The 20,245-nt window shown below is 45.2% G+C and overlaps 1 protein-coding gene across 13 annotated transcripts in view; it reads right to left on the reverse strand.

Moving 5' to 3' along the window:
• The window catches only part of ZC3H7B (zinc finger CCCH-type containing 7B), a 44,375-nt gene that overhangs the window by 20,199 nt on the left and 3,931 nt on the right, over window positions 1-20,245 (reverse strand). For 3 of the 13 annotated variants that reach the window (XM_072332148.1, XM_072332156.1, XM_072332231.1), the window contains exons 2-14: window positions 18,380-18,440; window positions 16,713-16,746; window positions 16,128-16,325; window positions 15,171-15,329; window positions 12,376-12,456; window positions 10,820-10,879; window positions 8,882-8,924; window positions 4,525-4,784; window positions 3,290-3,638; window positions 2,220-2,332; window positions 1,335-1,497; window positions 1,074-1,235; window positions 71-276 (exon numbers count right to left, since the gene is read on the reverse strand). In XM_072332148.1, the coding sequence (XP_072188249.1) occupies window positions 71-276; window positions 1,074-1,235; window positions 1,335-1,497; window positions 2,220-2,332; window positions 3,290-3,638; window positions 4,525-4,784; window positions 8,882-8,924; window positions 10,820-10,879; window positions 12,376-12,456; window positions 15,171-15,329; window positions 16,128-16,325; window positions 16,713-16,746; window positions 18,380-18,432 (1,881 nt within the window). In that variant the 5' untranslated portion in view covers window positions 18,433-18,440. Of the gene's footprint in view, window positions 1-70; window positions 277-1,073; window positions 1,236-1,334; window positions 1,498-2,219; window positions 2,333-3,289; window positions 3,639-4,524; window positions 4,785-8,881; window positions 8,925-10,819; window positions 10,880-12,375; window positions 12,457-15,170; window positions 15,330-16,127; window positions 16,326-16,712; window positions 16,747-18,379; window positions 18,441-18,531; window positions 18,607-20,245 lie in introns of those variants that run through there. The other 10 variants (XM_072332223.1, XM_072332190.1, XM_072332241.1 and 7 more) reach the window with 10 other exon arrangements.

The raw sequence follows: 20,245 nt of genomic DNA on the forward strand, positions 1-20,245 counted from the left end.
ACATATCAGTGCTCCAGATCTACGCTGAGGAGAAGCTGAAGGGGCCCACCCTCCCCCCCCAGCTCTGTACCTCACAGAGGAAAGTGAATATGCCTTGATGTTCCTTCAGGAGCTTGGCAATGGTGAGGTTGCTCTGCTTGATCCCACCTAGTGGGTCAAAGAGGAGGTCACGGTTGAGAGTCCCCTTCCTCTCCTCTGTCCACACGTCGATCTCTTCCTGGTGGTACGCGAAGGTGCAGTTATCCCCGTACTTACAGTCCTGCTTGTTAAGCATATCTACAAAGCAACAAACAGCACACACCACCACACAGGGAGGGCGGCCCAGTCAGAAACTAAGCTCTCTTTTGTCTCCTCCCACTGCCCACACCTCACAAGGAGCTGAAAGCAAGAAAACACAGAGTTAAGGAAAAGAAAAGGCATCTCCCTCCAAGTTTGCTTACACCAAGGCATTTAGAAAAGTTAATGCAAACTTCTAAGTGGTGACACTCCCAAGATGCACAGTCTGCCGTGGAAACTGGAGATCTGCTTTAACGCTATGCTTGGTCAAGACCAGACTGAAATTCAACCAACCCCTTTTAAAGCCAATCCAGATGAAGCTCTCCTAGCAGCCCAGCACTAAGGAGCTCCACTATCTTGGATCTCTCTCCCCAACTCATTGGGTGCTTTCCAATGACACTGCCACAGGATCAGTCCAGTCACATTAAATGTGACCCAAGGGATGGGTTGGAGCAAAGGAGCTTTTCCCTAGGCCAAACCATTGACCTGCCATATGCCTGCTAGGTAGGTTCTCAGGAAAGCCCGCATTAACAGGGCAGCTCCAAGCCTTTGGCTGTGCACAGCACCACACTATGCCTTTGCAACTCTCTTCCTGCTCCCCCACTTTCTACACTGCCCATTCTTCACAGCATGAGAGTTCACCTTCTTTGACTGTATTGGGCCTTACAGTCTGTGGGCTACTGATGAAGCAGGAAGACCCCAGGGACAGCAGGCAAAACCAACAGGTTCTTCCAGACCCCCCGCCCACACCTTACAACCTTTCCCAGCCACCAACATCTCTATCCCCGCCAGATCACCTTTGCACAGGTAATATGATCCCACAAAGTTGGTTTTGGTTGGGCGAGGACGGATCCTCTTCCAAGTCTTGTCTTCTGAGTTCTTCAGCCTGCCCAGCAGGATGTCTCGCTTGCATTTGTGCTCCAAGCCTTCTCGATAGGTGTAATCACCAGCCTTGGGCCCTGCAGCAGAGAACTCCTCCATCAGCCTCTCCCCATCAGCCAGGAGAAAGGTAAAGCTTTATTAGGCCAATGCTTTGGGTGACAGAGGAAACACATCACCTGTTTTAGGGTAGCAGATGTGACAGGCTTGTTTGAAGACATGGGTGGATGCTAGAGGGTTCTTCACCAGCAAGGCTGTGTTGGGTATTACTGGTTCTGGCTGGGGCAGCAGGTGCTCGGTGACTTTGGGCACAGCTGGGTGACTCACCCCACCAAGGCTGACCTGTACAAAAACACACATACTTGTCTTCTAAGCTCTGCAGCCATATGGCTAAGAGAGCTCTGTAACCTCACACCTCACTTCAGTCTCTCAAAAAACTTCCTCGTCAAAACATTCAACTCTGAAATGACGTTTCCTGAAAAGCTGCATGTAACTTTTTCAAAACTAACTAAGCACGATATGATCACCTCAAGGACAGTTCTCTTTCTCGGTAAGGGGCACCAGTTTTCTATCATGAGACAGAACAGAATGTCCACTCACTCATTCTCATTCCATCCATTACAACCAACTCTCAAATCAACTCCACTACTACCCGGCAAAAAAAAGGAACAACTTATCAGTGAGTCTTCGGGGCTTAATCTGAGGACAAAGATTTTGTGCTACGGCTGTGTAACAGGCATAGCAGTTGAACAGGAATCTAAGAACAATCTGCATTTCAGAAGTACACTCGTCTTAAGAAAACCTGGTTTACTCTGATCCATTCTTAAGAGGCTGCCAAATACATCAGCACACTGGCCTCCTTGATCCCCTGTTGATCTTACAACCTAGATCGCACTATGTTTACTTGGGCAATATGCAGAATTGGGGATAAAAATAAAGGCAAAACAGATGTGTTCCTCCTGACTGGGAAAATCTTTACCTGCCTTGTCACAAGGTGGGAAGAAATGCTCATTGGGGCAGGTTAAGAAGAGGGGCCAAATTACCTACTTCAACCAAGTTACTACTACCTTGGTTCCAGAGCACCTTGGGACATCAGCATGCGGGAGCGGCTCACTCACCACGGGGGACGGTTTTTGGCTGCCAGGTGGGTGTCGCAGTTCCTGAGGGCTGGTTTCTTCTGGGTCAAAGAAGGGAGAAAACAGAAACATTTCACTTTCAGAGGTAGTTCTGTTCACAGAAAGACAAACACATGCCAGCAAAATCACTTTGCTTTATTTCATAACATTTTATACCCAAATCCCCCATATAAGTCTTGGAAAAACTCTAGGAAAGGCCTTCTTGTCCCCAAAACCATACTGAATTCAATTCTGTGCCACTGAGCTCTGACATTTCTAAAGTGGCAGCACTGAGGCAGTCCAATCCTTAGGTAAATCAGTGTGTTGAAGTGCTGACTGGCCAATCTCTGTTCTTCAGAACGTATTTTTGCTAACCAAACTATACTGCAATACAGCAGACAACCGAGCCAAGAAGAAGCCTGTCATCCCTTATGGGACAGGTGGAAACTTGCCTTTTGCCCACTGATCTCCACAATTTGGCTCCTTGTGATGTGAAAGTCCAGTACTCAAGGCAATGAGATGCTTACTGTTCTGAAGCCAGAGATGGGAAGGACCCACCATGACCTTTACCATTTTGTCCAGCGCAAAAAGGTCCTATTTCATTTAAAACAGTCACCAGGGTTTTGCTGGTTTGGTCCCAAATGTCCAACAGTCATTAGGGAAGGTGGAGGAAACACTTCATAGTCAACTAAATTGTGCCAAGGGAGGTATCCTGGATACCCAGCTACAATTAGACCTCACTTCTCTTCATTAAACATCCTGTGCTCCTTTCTCCTCTGAGATTTCAGGGCATGCTCATACTAGTTATCTGGGAATACACACCTACAGTCGTCCTTACGACTCCTGAGCTAGACATACCCAGCTGCTCTGCTCAAAACAATCCCCTGCACTCTTCAACATTTGTATTCCTGTTCTGAAGCGCTGGCAAAGACAGCTAAAGGACAGACCTCAGCACTGAAGGAAACAGTCATGACATGAACAGGTAAAGAAGCACAAAACTCTGTCAGCCCCACACCTACCGATGGCAAAGGAGTCCAAGGCATCCAGTGACCCCCTGCTCGTCCCAAAGGAATCCAGGGCATCGAGACGTGAGTCTGTGTAGGGGAGCAGGTCCAGGGAATCCAGCGAATCTAAGGTGGAGCCACCACTTCCCCCAGGTGGGGGCTCAAAGGCATCCAAGACAGAGGAGGAGGAGAGCTGTTTGGTGGGGTCCATCACCAGGCCAAAGGAGGCAGGCGGCAGCGGGGTGGAAACAGGGATGCTAGCTGTCACAACTGGGGGCAGCAGCGGAGTTCCCCCTGGAAACACGGGGATCAGCTGGGGCATCTCTGTTGGCAGGTTGGTGGGAATGGTGCCCTGGACCAAAGACTTTGAAGATTGGGAAGGGAGAGGATAAGCAGTGTATTAGAAACAAGAAGAAGGGAGTGACTGAACACAGAGGGAGCCAGCAGACTCCCACTCAAGCATGTGCTGCGTTATCTGAAGCAGAAGGACACCCAACGGCTCCATTCGCCTGCAGACCTCCCACAGATCTGCCCACCTGTCTGCACCGCACACAGCCTGGGCTGAGGTCCCTGAGGAGGTCCTGGGGCACCAGAGCTCATCACCCCACCAGGCAGAGCCCTGCACTGGGCACCTGCACCAGTTCAGGTCGAGACACAGCACAGCTGAGTACACACAGCACCAAGGCTGGGGTAGTGACCATTACTACTGGCACCTCTCAGCAGAGCTTTTGGCCTCAAGTTCCTTCCTGCCTGAATGTGGTTATATTGCTTCCAGATCAAAGCTGACCCACATAACATCTGCACTACTGGTAACTAAAATCCAACATATGCATCAATAGAGACTGTATCTACAACATGGAGACATGTGCAAAAAGCTCAGGCTGAATGCAACCTGCACAACACAGGCTAGGGTATGTCCACTGTGTAAAATGCATCCATTGCAACTGCTTCACCTCACTCATTTCTACCCTCAGGTCTGCTTCTAATCCATGCACACCAGAGGCCAGGGAGAAGGTGACTGCTGGGGGAGGCCACCTTGGTTAGCTCTGAGGGTCAGCTTCATGAAGCTGCACACAGCAAAGCAAGCTTAGAGATGGGCTCTTTAGATACTCACAAGCCAGTTGCAGAAATAAGCTAGAGAAAGAGCTAGGAGGAAGGAGTGACAGAAACAAAGGCAGTACACATATCTGTAGGTTCTAAGGATCTATTTGGATCAAGCAGCAAGGGAATTATGCAATGTCCACTCTTACTAAAGGGTACGGTGAGCCCTCAGCGAGGGAGTCCAGGAGGGAATCCAGTTCTTCCCCAATTATGTCCCCATCTGTGAAGTCCTCCACACTGTCAGGCACTGGCAGAGACACAGACTCTGGAGATGGGAGCAGGCTGGCAGCAGGGAGTGAGCTAGGCAGGCCCTTTGCATCTGAATCTGAGTGCAAAGGGGACAGCCCCTCGCTCACGGGGACGGAAGTGGCCACAGGAGCTGGCAGGCACTGCAGGTCCATAGAGCAGTCTGTGATAGGGAAGAAACAGAGACAGACAGTCAGTCACCCAGGAGTGTGCAAGCAGAGCACAGCCTGGCAAAACCAATACATCAAATCACAAACACCAAGTATGTCTTGTTTTCAGAGAGGAAGGGCTCTGGTCTGCTCTTAATCTTTGATGTTTATTCTCAGTCTTCAATGGCTCACTGATTGCTGAAACATGCCCTAAAGGCCAGCGCACAGACTGACTGTCAGGATGTGTCAAGCAGTAACCAGAACACCACAAAGCCACTGGCTGACCAGCTGCTGTGTCCAGGACAGAAGGCCAAGGGCACATAATTTGATTCCTATAGAACCCATCACCTGGTGCTTTCTTTAATGTTCCTCACTAAGGCACTTGGCAGAGGTCACTGCCTTCTCTGCTCCTTGGAGCTCTGACACCCCAGCTGAAGGCTTGCTTATACATACATTCTCTAAACCCTCAGGCATCCTAGATGGCAAAAGACAAAACCACAGGGTCCTGCTGGGATGAGCCAGACATCAGAAGCTCACATCGGGTTGTTTTAAGTCCCATCAGACTCACTCAGCTGCCTTTGCCCAAGAAAATACCCTGCTCTCGTTTGCTTCCTAATGTCTGCAGGTGGGAGGATGCGCCCCACGCTCCCCCCAACAGCTCAGCACCAAACAACCCCTCAGAAACTTGTGTGAATAAGGGTCAGGGCAGGAGAGAGGCAAGGATTTTTCCTAAGGTTTCCTTACTGCTCTGGTACACTACTGAAAAGGTAATGCGTTTCCATCATGCAAAATAAACCTCTGTTAAGTGAAGTTAAGGTTACAAGCACATATTCTTTACAGAAGAGCATTATATTCTCCAGATAAAAAAATATATAAATAAAATTAAAGGTTAAAAAAAAAAAAAGTTAGAAATTAAGGAAATGAAGTATTACGTTTGCAGCTCTCAAACCAAGCACCCAAACTACCTTAGTTCTGCCCCTGTGAAGATGTCCTGGAATAAAAGAAAAGAAATCAGAAAAAGGTGCTGCCACCTCCATCCATATAGCAGTGGCTGCACTGTACCTATGGTGGTCTAAAGCTATAAGCAGGGGAAAGTTTGGAGGGAGTGACAACAGCTTTCATTAGAAGGACTGATAAGAAAGGAAAGAAACCTGACAAGTTTCTGAGATGCAAATCTTGATCCAACAAGAGATACTGCACTTTGTCTGCACAAGCTCTGTGTAGGTAGTCTTTGCAAGACTGCTGCTGCCCCTTCCTCAAAGGCACCGAGTGAGCCACGATGCCATCCCCTACACTGCATACTCAGCGTCTGAGGATTGTGTCAATGCCCTTCTTAGAGCAAGATCAGTAATTCCTGCAAAACCTCAAATCCTGAATAACACCACAGCAGAGCTGATACAGGCTCATGGGCCCCCTTACCTCCAAGCCATGAGGACAGCAGCTGAGGCTGCTGTACAAAGCACTAGAGGTCAAGCAATGACAAAGGAATGGTGTGGGGAAACAGTAAGATACTGATCCCTCTCCATAAAACTCATTCATGCAATTAAAGGAGAGCACACGTACTTGATGGGCTCCAACACACTTTTTCAGCATTGCAGCAGGACTCAGCCACCACAGGCAGTGGAGTGGTTCAAAGGAAGGCTGTAAATGCCCTTGGTTACACAGGAAAAGCTGTTCCTCAGATCAGGCCTGGTTCCAACCCTGCGCTTCCTTTGCAAAGGATTCTCTCAGCTCAGTTCCCTTTGGTGCGGACCCTGCAGCCACGCTCGGGAGCCAGCCATTCAGCTTCCCTTTGGTGCTGGCCTCATCGCTGGTAGTGCAGCCAGATTTCCCTCAGCACAAAGGGACAGCTTGTCCCTTCCCATTTTTCAGATGTTTTAATCTGGAGTACTGTCAAGATCCCTGCGAAGGCCTACAAGAAGTTCAGGACATGCCAGAGGGGCCAGGGACACGTGCAGGGGGGAGCAAAAGGGTTCACAATGATACAGGCTCAAGGGAGTTACAAGTTCAGACCTTCTCCAAGGAATGAGTGAGGCCCTCTGGTTCTCTGTCAGACTGGGAAGCAGAGAGAAATGCCCTTATATGCCCTTACAGGCCCCAAACTCTGAAAAACTGAATGCATAATTAAAAGGCATAATAAGGGATGTCTCACAGATTGGTACAGGTTAATGGGAAGAAGAACAAGGGACCAAGAGATCCCATTATCTTCAAGCAGAAAAAATGTCTGTTCCTCTCTCCCTGACTACCCAAACCTTCTCCTCCTTCCAGCTACTCGCACCCATTCCACTCCATCCTATCTCCTTCCCTACCTCTCCTTTCCCCATGACACTCCCATCCACTGAGTATCTACTCTCTGTCTATAAAGCTCAAGCACCCCTTGTACCCATTTAAACATTTGCCCCAACTTTAAAAAACAAAAACCATAAGCCTTCCTTGATGAACAGATCACACGTACACCCCTGCCTTCCTGAGCCACTGCTCCAACACCACTAAGCCACGTGTATTATTATGAGTTCATTGAGGGTCTTGTCCAACCCTTTCCCTGAGCTTCTATCAAAACAAGCAGACTATGTTCCCCACTTGGGAGCTTCTCTGGACATTGCCAGCCCCAAAGAGGTGAACAGGGATCTTTTAAGAGCCCTGTTTCTCACTCTGCATCCCAAAAAGCAGTTGCTCGCCCCATGCATCAGCTGGCCAAAGGCAATAGTGTGCCATATCTGAGCCATGACATTTGCAGGACAGGGCTGAGTTTTATATATATATATATATATATATGTATGTATGTATGTATATATATATATAAATATGTCATATATATATATATATATATATATGTATATCAGTTGACTTCAAGTAGGAAGGGCTGTCAGGAGTTTGCATCTAAAAAACAAAAACAAAAAAACCCCAAAAACCAGAACAACAAAAAACGCCCCAAAATAACATCAACAAAACCCCCTAACAGCCTTGTGGGTTTCACTCAAGGCACCTGGCACCCACAGCTCTCCTAATGGCACGCCAATCTCAGGGCAACAGAGAACACATCATTTCAGTGGTTTTGAAAAGATCTAGCAGAAAATGTTCTCTCTGCCTGAGCTGCAGCAAAGCTGGCATGCCACTCCTGCACCAAGCCCTGATGAGACAAAGAGCCTCCTGGATGCAGCCACTTCTTCCCAGCTCATCTCAGCAAATAACTGAAAAACTCTCCTTGTTTTGAGGAAGTGGGTCTCATGCCTGCACGCAGCATTCTGTCACTGAACCAGAATCCAACAGGGAACTAACATGTTTTCCAAAATAGACACCAGAGCACCCAGATTATGAAATTAGTGTCTTTCTATAAAAAGAGCAGTAGCTATCTGCAGCGTTAAGCCTGCACACTTAGCACTGCAGCTACCTTTCAAAGGAACAGAGACTGACGTGCTCAGATGCAAGATTAAAATGCTCCAGCACACAACAAAGGTCAGTCAGCCTTCCTACAGGGGAAGAGTTAAGGTCACTTGATTCTTGGCATGAGAAAAGCAACCCTGTGGCCCTCACTCTGCTCCTCCTCTGTGCCTAAGGCAGCACAAGGCTCTCTTTGGGTCCTTCCCAACCCCCTTATTTTGAGCTCCATCTCAGCATCCTGGAGGACCACACACACTCAGAGCACAGACAGTCGCCTACAACCTTAACTTCACTTTATCTGTAACTTCACTGTTTTGTCTGGGAGTAACAGAAGAATCTCAGAAGCTGCGCCAAGCTCAACGTTAAGAAAGCAGAACTGGAGGAAGCTGTGTACATCAGCATACCCTTCTAATTTCTGGAGATGTCCTTCGCTGGGCCTGACAAGAAGCTTTTCTGTAGGAGGTACTAATAGGCAAATAACTGCTCAGCCTCCTTTTTCCCTCCAGACAGTGCCTCAATAATTGACTGCAAGTATGGAAGATGTGAGGAGAAACTAGTTAAGGTGACAGTCCCATATGCTCCTGCTTCCCATCATCTTTTCTTCCTCCTAGGTTTCAAAGTCAGGAGCACACAGAGAGACACAAACGCAGACTACAAACCTCTCAGGCCTGCCAGCCTGGTCAGGTACCACACTGATAGCACAAAAATCAGAGAGGAGAAATGTCTTTACCTGTTTCAATGTCATCAATCGACCCCAAACCATTGGAAGTGGTCTGCAGAAGGCAAAGGAAAGAACAGAGGAATTATCACCAGAAATTAATCTTTGAAAAAGATATTCTCAAATCACAGAGGAGACCTTTTACTACTCCTAATGCATCAGGCTCTTTCTTTTCCTTTATTGCCTCCTTCAGTGCAAGAACAGTAAAACCACAGATCTTTAAGAGTCCATTCATCCAAAGCCTGTGCACTTTCACTTCCAGCAGTGGACAGGCCTTGTTGTTGCAAAGGAATACCAACTCTGCATAATGCCCAACCACGTGAGCAAATCTGTATATAGAATTGGGTTTTTCCTGTGTGGGTGAGAAAGAATACCGTGTCCCAAGTCCCAGGACAAACCAGTCAGTCAGCCCTGTGCAGTGAGATCTGATTAGCCTGGTCTGACACAATGTTCCTTTTCTTAGTTCACGTACTTCGCAATCTAATAACCACAAACTTTTACAGACTACTTAAAACAGGAAAAGGTTTCCACCAAGACAACTGCTGACACGGAGCTCCGGGCAAGGAATAAAACAAGCCCATATTTTACAGAAACATAAACAGATGCAAGCATGCGTGCTTTCAGTTTAAATTTACCAAGGCACAAGTAAAGCATTGCTTTCTAGATATCGCATCTACTGCAATAGTTTACACAACTTTTGATCTTTGCACTATTTCAATTTCTTCAAGATTTACAAATGAAAAACTAGGTACAACTATATGAGAAAACTGAGTTGTTCTCCTAGAAAGATGTGAAGGCAAGTCTCTGTGCATTGGCAAGTAAACTGGTTCTTTAGTATATCCCACCTTGTCAAACAAAATGTCAGCTGTTATGGTTTTATAGTTTGCTTGCTTTAAGGAGTAATGTGAAGTACCAAACAGCCTGTAATAACATCCAGGCTTTTGTTAGCCGGTGGTGGAACAAGGAATTCAGCGATTTCTTATATTTTGGTTCAGTGTTTGTGCAGAGCTCTGCCCAAGGATCCCCCAGGCCAAAGGACAATACAAAGAATACACAAACTGTGTAAGTATCTTGCTCAGTTCTGGACAACAAACACTGCTTGGTTTGATCTCCCATCTTTCCTCAGCGGCTGCGTTTCCTGATCTTGACTTAGTGTTGTCTTAACTATGTAAAAACCTGAAAGCTGAAACTTATTTAAAATACAAAAGAAGACAACCATTCACAATAAGTAAGAAAAATAACCATCGCCACTGATCTGTTGATAGTAAAAATGCTTTCACTAGAAATATTTTCAAAGAAACAAATTTCCTTTAAAAGGCTGTCCTGGTGTTGGCTGGGACAGTATTAGTTTCCTTCTTAATAGGTTGCTTTAGTGTTTTGTTTTAGATTTAGGATGAGAACAATGCTGATACCACACTGATGTTTCAGTGGTTGCCAAGCAGTGCTTGCACTAATGAAAAACTTTTCAGCTTCCTGTACCACCCCACCAGTAAGAAGCAGCTGGCATGGACAGAACCAGGACAGGACACAAACTGGCCAAGGGGGATATCCCATACCATGTGGTATCATGCTGACCAGTGAAACTGGGAGGAAGTGACATGAGGAGCTGCAGCTGCTTTGGGATGGGCTGAGCATCACTTGGTGAGTAATTGCTTTTTATATTCTTTTAGCATTATTATTTTCCCTTCCTTTTCTGTTCTATTATATTGTCTGTCTCAGTCCATGAATTTTACCCTTTTTCCAGTTCTCTCTCTGATCCAACTGGTAGAAGGAGTGAGAGAAGAGCTGTGGATGCTTAGCTGCCAGTGGGGTTAAACCACCACAAAGGGAAACACACTATTAAGTACATTTAAATTCTAACAGACAGCCACCAATGAGTACATAAATAAAGCTCAGAAGCATTCCAGCAGCAATCCATCAACATTAACAACTAGAGGATGCCAACTGTACCTGATTTGACAAATTGATGGACGTGCCATTATTGAGTAGAGAGAACGTTTCCAATTCCTGCTGCAAGAAGAGAGATGTCTTAGAACAGAGACAGCCCACAGACGCTTGTAAATGAGGTAAAGCTGGGGTATGATACAGTTTTTCTTTCAGGCGCTGTCTAGAAATAAAAGCCAGCCCAAAAGCATAACTGTGTGACACAAAGTTTTATGAACGCTGGCAGGGCCACATATTTACTATGGACACTTCAGTGCAGAAGATCTAACATACAACGCACAATCAGGAAGCTAACACAACTCCTAAAAAACAAACTTCTTTGCCTTTTCATTAAAACATTATTGCTTTGGGAAGGCATTACAGCACTGGAATGAAAGTTGTAAGTCAACACAAAAGATAGCAAGGTGTTATCAAAAGACCAATCTCTGCACATCAAGCAATAAAAAGCATTTTGTCTTTTTTAGTCTTTGTTTTTCCAGCATATCAGAGTGGTTTAAGTCCATCAGAATTCAGCAGTGTGACAACAGCAAAAATGTGGCTGGGTTAGTGAACACAATGAGCAGCTTCAAAAAGTATTTTCCAAGTAAAACTCCCTTTTCTTTGGGATAGAAATCATTTCAGAGTGCTGAGAGTTGCTACAGCATCGAGGAGTTTTGGGTGGATCAATCACAAGAGCTTTGTCATTGAGTAAAACATGACATCAGAGAAACACTATTCCCAGAAGTTCTCTGCAGATTGGATGCCCTGGAACCACAGTCACCAGATACTGTAAAGGTTCCCTGGAGGAGTTCAACACACCACTCTGCAGGGGGCTGAAGATGCTGGGCAGAGCTGGCTCAGGGATGCACACTGACAATCATCCCATGAACATTCAGTGAACACAAGTTAGTGCTGCTTACCCCTGAAAATGCACCCCGTGATTTCACACGACCAAAATAGATTTATCCAAGAGGGCCAGCAGTGGCCTAACGCCCTCTAGCTCCATCCCAGAGTATACATTTCTATACCTACACAGTACACTGCACTACAGCACTTTCTTTTAAAGCCAGGTAACAGATCCGGTCACTGGGTTCCATTAACAGGACCAACAGCTTAATTTTTACTGCCTTCTTTCCTAGCATCTGACCAGATGCATATCTGCCACGTTCCTGTTATAGGGAAAGAACTATGATGCGAAACCTCCTTTGGTATCAGGCCACATGTCCCTCTCTTCACAGAGGTGCAGGCTCCTACTACATTAGAGCCTTCTCCTGCAGCACAAATCTGACTTTGCTGGAGACGCAGAGAACATCCTGGAGAATGACCCACCTTTGCCTTTGTCCATTTCTGACCCCAGGACAGCAGGGGGATCAGAAGTGGACAAAGGCAAAGGTGAGTCAGAGCGCCAGGGTAAGGAGGGGAGCCAGTGGCCCGCTAGGGGGACTGCAGGGTAGTATACCTGTTTTTATAGCTGTGAAGCAGCACCTACTACTGTTACAGAAGTAAATCTGAAAGGACCAAAGGATAGTCTCTAGGAAAGAAAAAAAAAAAAAGAAAGAAATGAAAAAAGAAAAAAGTCATACCTGGGGCCTTTTATATGCTTTTCGAACCCTCAGTCCCAGCTTCTGGGCAAGCTCCTGTCCCAGCTGTGTGACGCTCTCATCCTGGGGACAAAAGCATTGGAAGGACACTTTCAGCTTTGTGTCTTTGTGGCAGACAAAACAAACAGGAATGCAGCTGTCTGCATGGCTGTGCCAAAAAGCCTCATTCGTAGATAACAGCAGAGCAACCCTAGCAGAGGCCATGCGGACCAGAATGTTCCTGTCATTCCTGCTGAGTTACTGAGGTTTTCCATCCTCTCCAGTTTTGCCTGGACTAACCTGCCACAAACCTCTTCACTTATTTATCATCAGCAACTCCTTCCTTGTGCTTTCCTTCCTTTCCCCACTGGCAAAAGTACTGGCATACTTTAACTGTTTCTTCAAAGAAAAACAACATGCCTGCCCAATCTATTGCAATATCCCTCCCTAATGCTACAATATCTCCCTCACCTGTAACCCTGAAGCTTGCTCTTTTCTCTCTGCCTACCACGTAACTCTGATCTTTCTAATTTCCTTCTCTCTGCAGGTTCATTTTTTTTTCCCTTTCAGCCCTCACTAGCCTTTGGGTCTTCTACCCCACTGCATCAGTAACTGTTCCCCTCAGTTTGAAATGCCACCTTTTGACGCAGCTTCTCTCCCCACATCCTCAGCACTGGTTTGGTCTGAAGTCAGTGAAGAATATAAGCCAATTTACCCATGTCCTCTTCTCTCTCCATCTCATACCTCTTCAGGATGTACCTTGCTCCCCTGAAACTGTGCCCATACTCTCCAGAGATCTCTTCTTGGTCAGTTCTTATTGTTGCCTCCCCCTACTCCATCCCTTCCAATTCTCAGATCTGTCTGACATAACCACTACTCCACCTTTATTAATATTTTACCCCAATCATGTTTTCAGTGCTGTTTGCGTCTGGTTCTTCTGCCTTTCTAAACACTCTTGCACTTTCCTATTCCCTGCGGAGATCTCCCAGAAAGGCCTCCTGCACCATTTCTTTTCATTGATCTCACATCAATACCTACCAGGCTCACCCTGTCCAACTCCATGTATCATCTCTGATGCTTGGACAAAATCAAGAATGTATTTTTCTCTAGATTGCCTTCACTTCCCAACAGTATGAGTTAATTTTTAATAAGCAGGCCTAAGGTTTGGGACTGGGAGCTTACTCACTTTTTATCATTCTGAGTATTTTTCTTTACTCCCCCCCCCCTTTTCCTCAGCCAAATACCACCCCTCAGGTGCTTACTGCCTCCCACCTAAACAAGGGGATGCTCAATAAGGGCATGCAAAATGCTCTTCCAACATCCTAAAAAACCTCCCTTTGTGCCATCCTAAAAGCAGACCACAGAGAAGCACCAGCCTCACCGTGCTGGGAATCTCTGCAAACTATCAGCACTGAATATCTGCACACGGTTAAGCTAACTCTGCTAGACAACGAGACGACTGAGAGGCATTTCTTCATCACTGTAAGTTTCAATATAAGATCTGCTTCTCAGCTGTTACAAGCAACACAAGTTGGAAGCACCTCATTGCTCCAGAGGCCCGGCAACTGGTGTAGCTGAAACAGAACTGAGACGATGGATAGTTTGATTTGCCTTTGATGCAGAGAAGGCTTATGATTTCTGTTAATCAGATAATAAGGCAATGGCATACTTTAATTTACAAGACTGAATTGTTCAGAGCCAGGAGTGCAGATGTCTTGGTAATGAATGTGTAAGGTTGAGCTATCCTGACCCAGAAAAGTTAGATAAAATGTCTGTAGACCACCATGACCTTTAATATTTCAGCCACATATTAAAGTGGCAGAACTACATTGTGAGATATAGCCACATACACGAACAGATTAATTAGGCAGTTTTGTTTATAAAAGGATTTAAGAAATAGGTCTTTAAAACTCCCTTAACATAATACATGTTCAGTGTGTTTTGGTCACCTTGTTCTGTCAAGTCAAGGAAACTGAATACAAAAGAGGCAACTAACCACTAACAAGGCTTTGCTTTACAAGATTGCTGCTGTAATTCTAATAGGAAAAAAAATAACTTCTGCTGAAGTAGTTGCCTTTTCCTTCTGACAGCATTACTTTGATGGATCAGAACTAAATTTAGCAAAGATGACCAGTAGTCACTGGGATGTAATCAGAATCTGCTTACTTGTTCAATATCTGGCCTAAAAGAAAGCTCAATAAAATCATTGTTAAGAAAATACATAGGGCCTAGTATGTGCAGATAGTCCCCTCTGAAGTAAAAAAATTTACACACCTGTGAACATAACTAATCATCAAGGACCCCTCCACATATCCCTTAGAAATAAAAACACTTTATCAGCTTGCCTTACCAATTATTAACTAAAACATCAGACATTTTTTATCTAGAACAGGAAAAACATGTATGTTTTCTCACAGGGCTCTAGTTTGTATTTGTGCCATGCTCACAGTCACCTTCATTAGGCATATAAAAAGGGCTAATTAGAACACTTTTATGGCCTCAGTTCACCTTCCATTAGGGCAACTTTTTGCTCTTTGTGAAAAGGCCAGCAAATCTGCCATTAGCCAGTGCCTCTGGCTGGTACTGTCTGCAGATGGTGACTTGGACTGATGAAACACGAGCGTTCAAAGATCCTCTCTGAGTTGAGAGAGAGAGAAGATTCCTGGACATAAGCATGTCACCAAGTATAGCCAACTTTCTTCTTCTGCTATCCTCAGGCCTCATGCTAAATGTTAAGTGATGGAACATCAAGGTGGTGAGCCCCAGAAATCAAGATAAGCTGTATGTCAAAAACTTACATGGGGGAGGGACAGCAGACATCGGCTATTGCACTCATATGCTTCTTTGTGTCTTCCAAGTTCATTTAAAGAGCGAGCTTTGCGGAAGAGAGCTCGGATGTTCTCCTTGTCAAGACCTAAAGCCTTTTCACTGTCTTCCAGAGCCTTCTCATACAACCCCTGCATGGAAGAAACCACCAAAAGTCAGCACAGCAGACAAGCCTTTCTCTGTGTGAATTCAGCAGAAATATAAAAGCATGGAAAAGACAGCTGGAAATGCATACATTGAATTTTGTTAATTCTGGCAAAATACAGAACACCTTAAAGTTAGTGAACAGCACAATTTGGGCTGCTTGGGCAACGTCATATTGCTTCCTCTTCTACTGTGGACATGTTGCATTTGACAGTCTTTAATCATGTGATTGCCTGTTAACTTTTTTCATAGGACTCAGCCTCATTTGAACAGGATGGACCTGCTTTGGGTTGTGCCATAAAGGAAGGCTATTGAATTCCCGAAGAAAATGGAAAAGCACAGCTTTTAAGAGCCCAATCATTTCAGAATCATTTTCCATATGCATTCTGAATGTTCTGCCATGATCTAAAGTCTTCTCGCTGTCTTCCAGTCTCACAGACATGAAGAGGTAGGCAAACTTCCAAAGCAATATTCAGAGTCAGTATAAGAAGGCACTGGCTCTTTACAACTGAATTTCCAGAGTGCATTAACTCCTCAACAACGTGGACCTGAACTGCCTTCTCAGTACCTTAGGGCTGGCCAACAAAAGCAGGACCCCACTGCTTTACATCATTCCTCTGACTTTGCAAGACACAGTGTGACAGTGAGGAGGTATCAAAGTTTCCACCATCTCCATCAGTGCTGGGGACTGAATCCCCCTCCTGACACGTTTTCCAACTTCATGACACCCAAAGCAATCCAGCTGTCCTCCCTGACTCCTGGGGATGCCTTGGGAAGGCACTCACCATGGCAAAGTAGCAGGCAGCTCGGTTGACATGCAGCTTGCACAGGAGTTCCTTCGGGATGGTCACCTCATCAGAGGCTGCATAATCTGCCACGTTCAGCCCTTCTACATACTGTACCAGCGACAGCTTGAAATCCTTCTCTCGAAACAAATCATTGCCCTCTGCAAACAAGTTTCTCACCAGCTTCTGCAAGACGGCCTGGACAGCAGGGACAGAGCAAACAGTCTGAAATGGATACACAGACACAGAAGCACTTTCCATTTCCCACTCCTTCATTCATCAACCTGTCTGCCCACCATGCATCCCCTACATCCCCACTCTCCTACAAAGCATGAGTCTTATGATGGAGGAGAATAATCCAGTCAGATCCCCTCCCTTCTTGACCCCTTAAGTGTCTTCTCCTTCCACTGAAAGTTCCTTGCCAGAATTCTTACAGCTTTACATTTTAGACAAACTGTGACAGACCATCCCTACACTCTACTCTTGCTCTCTACTGCTTGTTTGCAAACCAATGGCTGTGCAACAGAACAAATCTTGTTAACCTAAGGGTTCTCAACTTCAGAGAAAAAAACACCTTGGAATTACCTCATAATCTTCTTGGCTTAGGGGTAATGTAGACCTGGAAAAAAAATAAAAAATAAAAAAGAAGAGAAAGTGTTCATGAGTCAGGCATCCACATAAAAACTTGGTTTCTCTATCAGACAAAAGCATCTTTTTTGGTCCTGTTTTGATTATCTCAGTGATTTACCGAATACTTTATCACTTATAAGACAGCTGGGGTGAAGAAAACACAATTAGGGAACGTTATGTTCGGTGATGGACACAGTGATGTCAAGAGACGGTCAGGTCCCAAAGGTAACTGAGACAAGAGGAATCTTATTCTCAGCTGTTTTCTGTGCATATGTGATATTTTGTCATGTGCCTTCAGACAGCCGCCCATAAAAAAGACATTGCTGAGAAAATCTCATGAGAGGCTGTCATGGAAAATGGGAGCATAAATGCACCTAGGCCTGATGAGAAGCAACAGACTGGTCACTTCAAGACCTCCTCAAATCCTCTGTGCAGTCACAGAAAAGACAGTGATAATGCAATCATTTTTCTCCCCATTACCTCAGCCTCATGCCTTTAGGATTACACCACAAACACAATGAAAGGAGAAAACAATGGAGGTGCAAGAAGCCATTCAATTCTTGCTGCCTTGGCCAAGACTGCCAGGCTGTGCCCTGGAACTGGCAGTGCTTGCGTGGGCCACACCTGCCCCACAACAGCCCCAAGGCAAAAAAGGCTCTGTTCCTCAAAGCAGGGCACCTGTTTGGTTCACGCATATTATTTCTCCTGGAAACAACATTTAGTTTTCAAGAAATCCTCAGCAACCTTCATGCCCCTCCTCACCTTTGAAATACAGCACCATACATACGGCCTTACTGGTCAGAGAATAAACTTTAACATTTCATCAGTACCAATCCTTAAAATTAACTACAGGAAATGTAATGGCTTTGTAAGAAACATTCACACTGCTTATAAAATTGGACTACCCCAAAACAAGCCAACGAATAACACTTTCCCTGGTTCAGAAGTCAAGACACATTCTAGAAACACAGATAACATCCTGTATTTCCAAATTATTTCATTTATGGGAACCTTATGCGTTTTTACAAACGTTACTGAAACAAACATTACAACTGTCTGTCTGAGACTGGTTACCAGTCACACATAATTTCAAACTGGGGTAAAAATACGATGGCCATGCCAAGAGTATATAACAGTATATAACTTTCTCTACTGTGGATGCACAGATTTCACAGTAACTGCAGGATTCAAAGCACACCTTAAGAAAAAATAAGGAAATAAATCTGATTCTAATCTTGTTTCTTCCCTATTCATCATGGAACTTGGACCTTGAGGCTTTTGCCAACTCAGTCACTGGTGGGAAAAGCATGACTACACTTCATAAGGAAGTGCCTGAACTTGTAGCTACCACACAGGAAATCACCACAAGCTCTAAGTGGCCACAAAATATTTGCAGAAGAGTGACTGGAGGCAATGACCAGGTTGGCAACTGTGGGAGAGCCCAGGTCATCTCTTTCTGGTACAGTGTACAAGGCACCTGGCATTTACCCTGGTTTTTTCACCTACGTAATAGGAATACTGTCTTCCTAAGAAAGATGAATAGGAAGAACCTGATTCTTACATTCCTTGATACAAAGATAACCATTCCCAAGCCAGAGGAAACAACGAGGTTGTCCACTTACTGAATTAACTGAAGTCCTTTCTCTATGTCTTGTTTTCTCTTCTGTCTCTCCATTACAAGCGCTGCAGATGAATAAAGGAAAAAAAGAAATGAGTCATGACAGGTCTTGCTGGCAGTTAAGCAACACAGTATTTTGTGTGCGCTTCAACTTACTACTAACAAAATGTACCAGCCCAAACGCACTGAACACCGAAGCCCATGATTTATCCACGCTGCAGACAAAGGACAGCAAGCAGCTCGCTACCCGGTATCTGCTTTTTCTCACATGCCACTGCCAGGATACACAGGCAAAGAGGAACTGCTTCAATTTGAGCTCGCTGCTTAGGCTGCCAATAAACAAAGCAATGGGAACCAACTGCAATCACGACTGCCTTCTAGGAAAGGGGGAAAAATAAACACTTCCCCCGCACTGGCAGAGATCGCAGGAATTTGTACCTGGACCCTCCCATGATAAGCAATTCTGACCACTGGGCCAGACTCAAACTGGTTTACAACATCCTTGCATACCAAACAAGTAATTTATGTGGGGTGTCTGGAATCATATCACAGAGAGGCGCTTGGAAGGAGGTGGAATTTCTTGCTGTGCTACACATAAAAAGACAGTAAGGGACCTCAGCGGTGCATATTTTGTGCTGAAAATCAGTTGACAAGTGCACAAGTGCAGCAGAGACTTGGGAATGCTCATTGGGAGTAGGAAGAGGGCTCCACGATGCTTCAGGGAGTGGGGACCCCCCATTCTGCAGTGCTTTGAATTGCAGCCTCAGGCCAACTCAGATAAATGTTTTCCCATAGGCATGCACACAGATGGACAAAAACAGCAAGCTCAAAAACATTGAGATGAGATAGAACTGAAGACAACATGCATCTACATCTTGGGATTGCCTCTGAAAAGATTAGGATAAAAGCAAAAGTAATTTCTCTTAGAGAGCACTACCACCTGACTCCCTTTCATATTACAGACGTCCCTACCAATCTAATGTATCTTACAGTACCTGCAGCATGACCAGCCCAGAATACTGTGAAGGAACCTTTAAGGTACACAAAAATCAATCCTGGCAGCTAAACAAGCCCTTATTGATTATGCTCTGCACTATGCAAAATGCAGAATGGCTGATACTTGCCCTTTACCAGGAAGGACAGTAAAGCAAAAAAAGAGGGATGAGATAAAGACCAAGAAGCAAAGGTAGCAGAAGCAAGCAAGGGCTTGAAACTGATACAGTGTTGTTTATAAGTCATCAGACATTAAATATGAGAACAATCTGGTCCGAACAGCAGGCAGAAGATTTTAAGCAGCTGTATGCAGAATGGGATGGGCAGCACAGCAAGCAGGGAAATGCCAGAATGCCAGCAGACAAGGTGAGTGATGATCAGTGTCTCTATAAAGGCTTTCAACAGAAGCAATGGAGAAAAGCTGGTAGACCTCAGCACACCACCACCAGAAGGGCTGGAATGGTTTATAAATAACCTGGATAATGAGCAATCAGGAAGAGAGAAATTTAACAAGGAGACTGTGAGGTTAATATGAACACAGAAGCTACAAGCAGACAGGTTTGAATGGTAGAAAATAAGATAGTCATCTCATTCAGTATTTCTCCTCACACAAAACTGAAAAGACAGAAGAAAGAGAGAACAGACAAAAAGAGGAGAAGTAGGAGCTACGTGCACGCAGACAGCAGTGGAAGCTGGGGAAAAAAGTCAGGCTTGTCCTCCTGCTCCTCAACACGAGCCACACTGGAGAGAACAAAGAGAACAGAAGGAAAGTTGTGGCCCATAGACCTGATGGAAAGGGAGATTATTGGTGACTGTGGGAAGCGGAACACTGGCTGTTCATCACTAAGCCAATGGCTGCACTCCAAAAACACTGTGG

The sequence above is a fragment of the Excalfactoria chinensis genome, chromosome 1, assembly GCF_039878825.1.
Source record: "Excalfactoria chinensis isolate bCotChi1 chromosome 1, bCotChi1.hap2, whole genome shotgun sequence".
NCBI lineage: Eukaryota > Metazoa > Chordata > Aves > Galliformes > Phasianidae > Excalfactoria > Excalfactoria chinensis.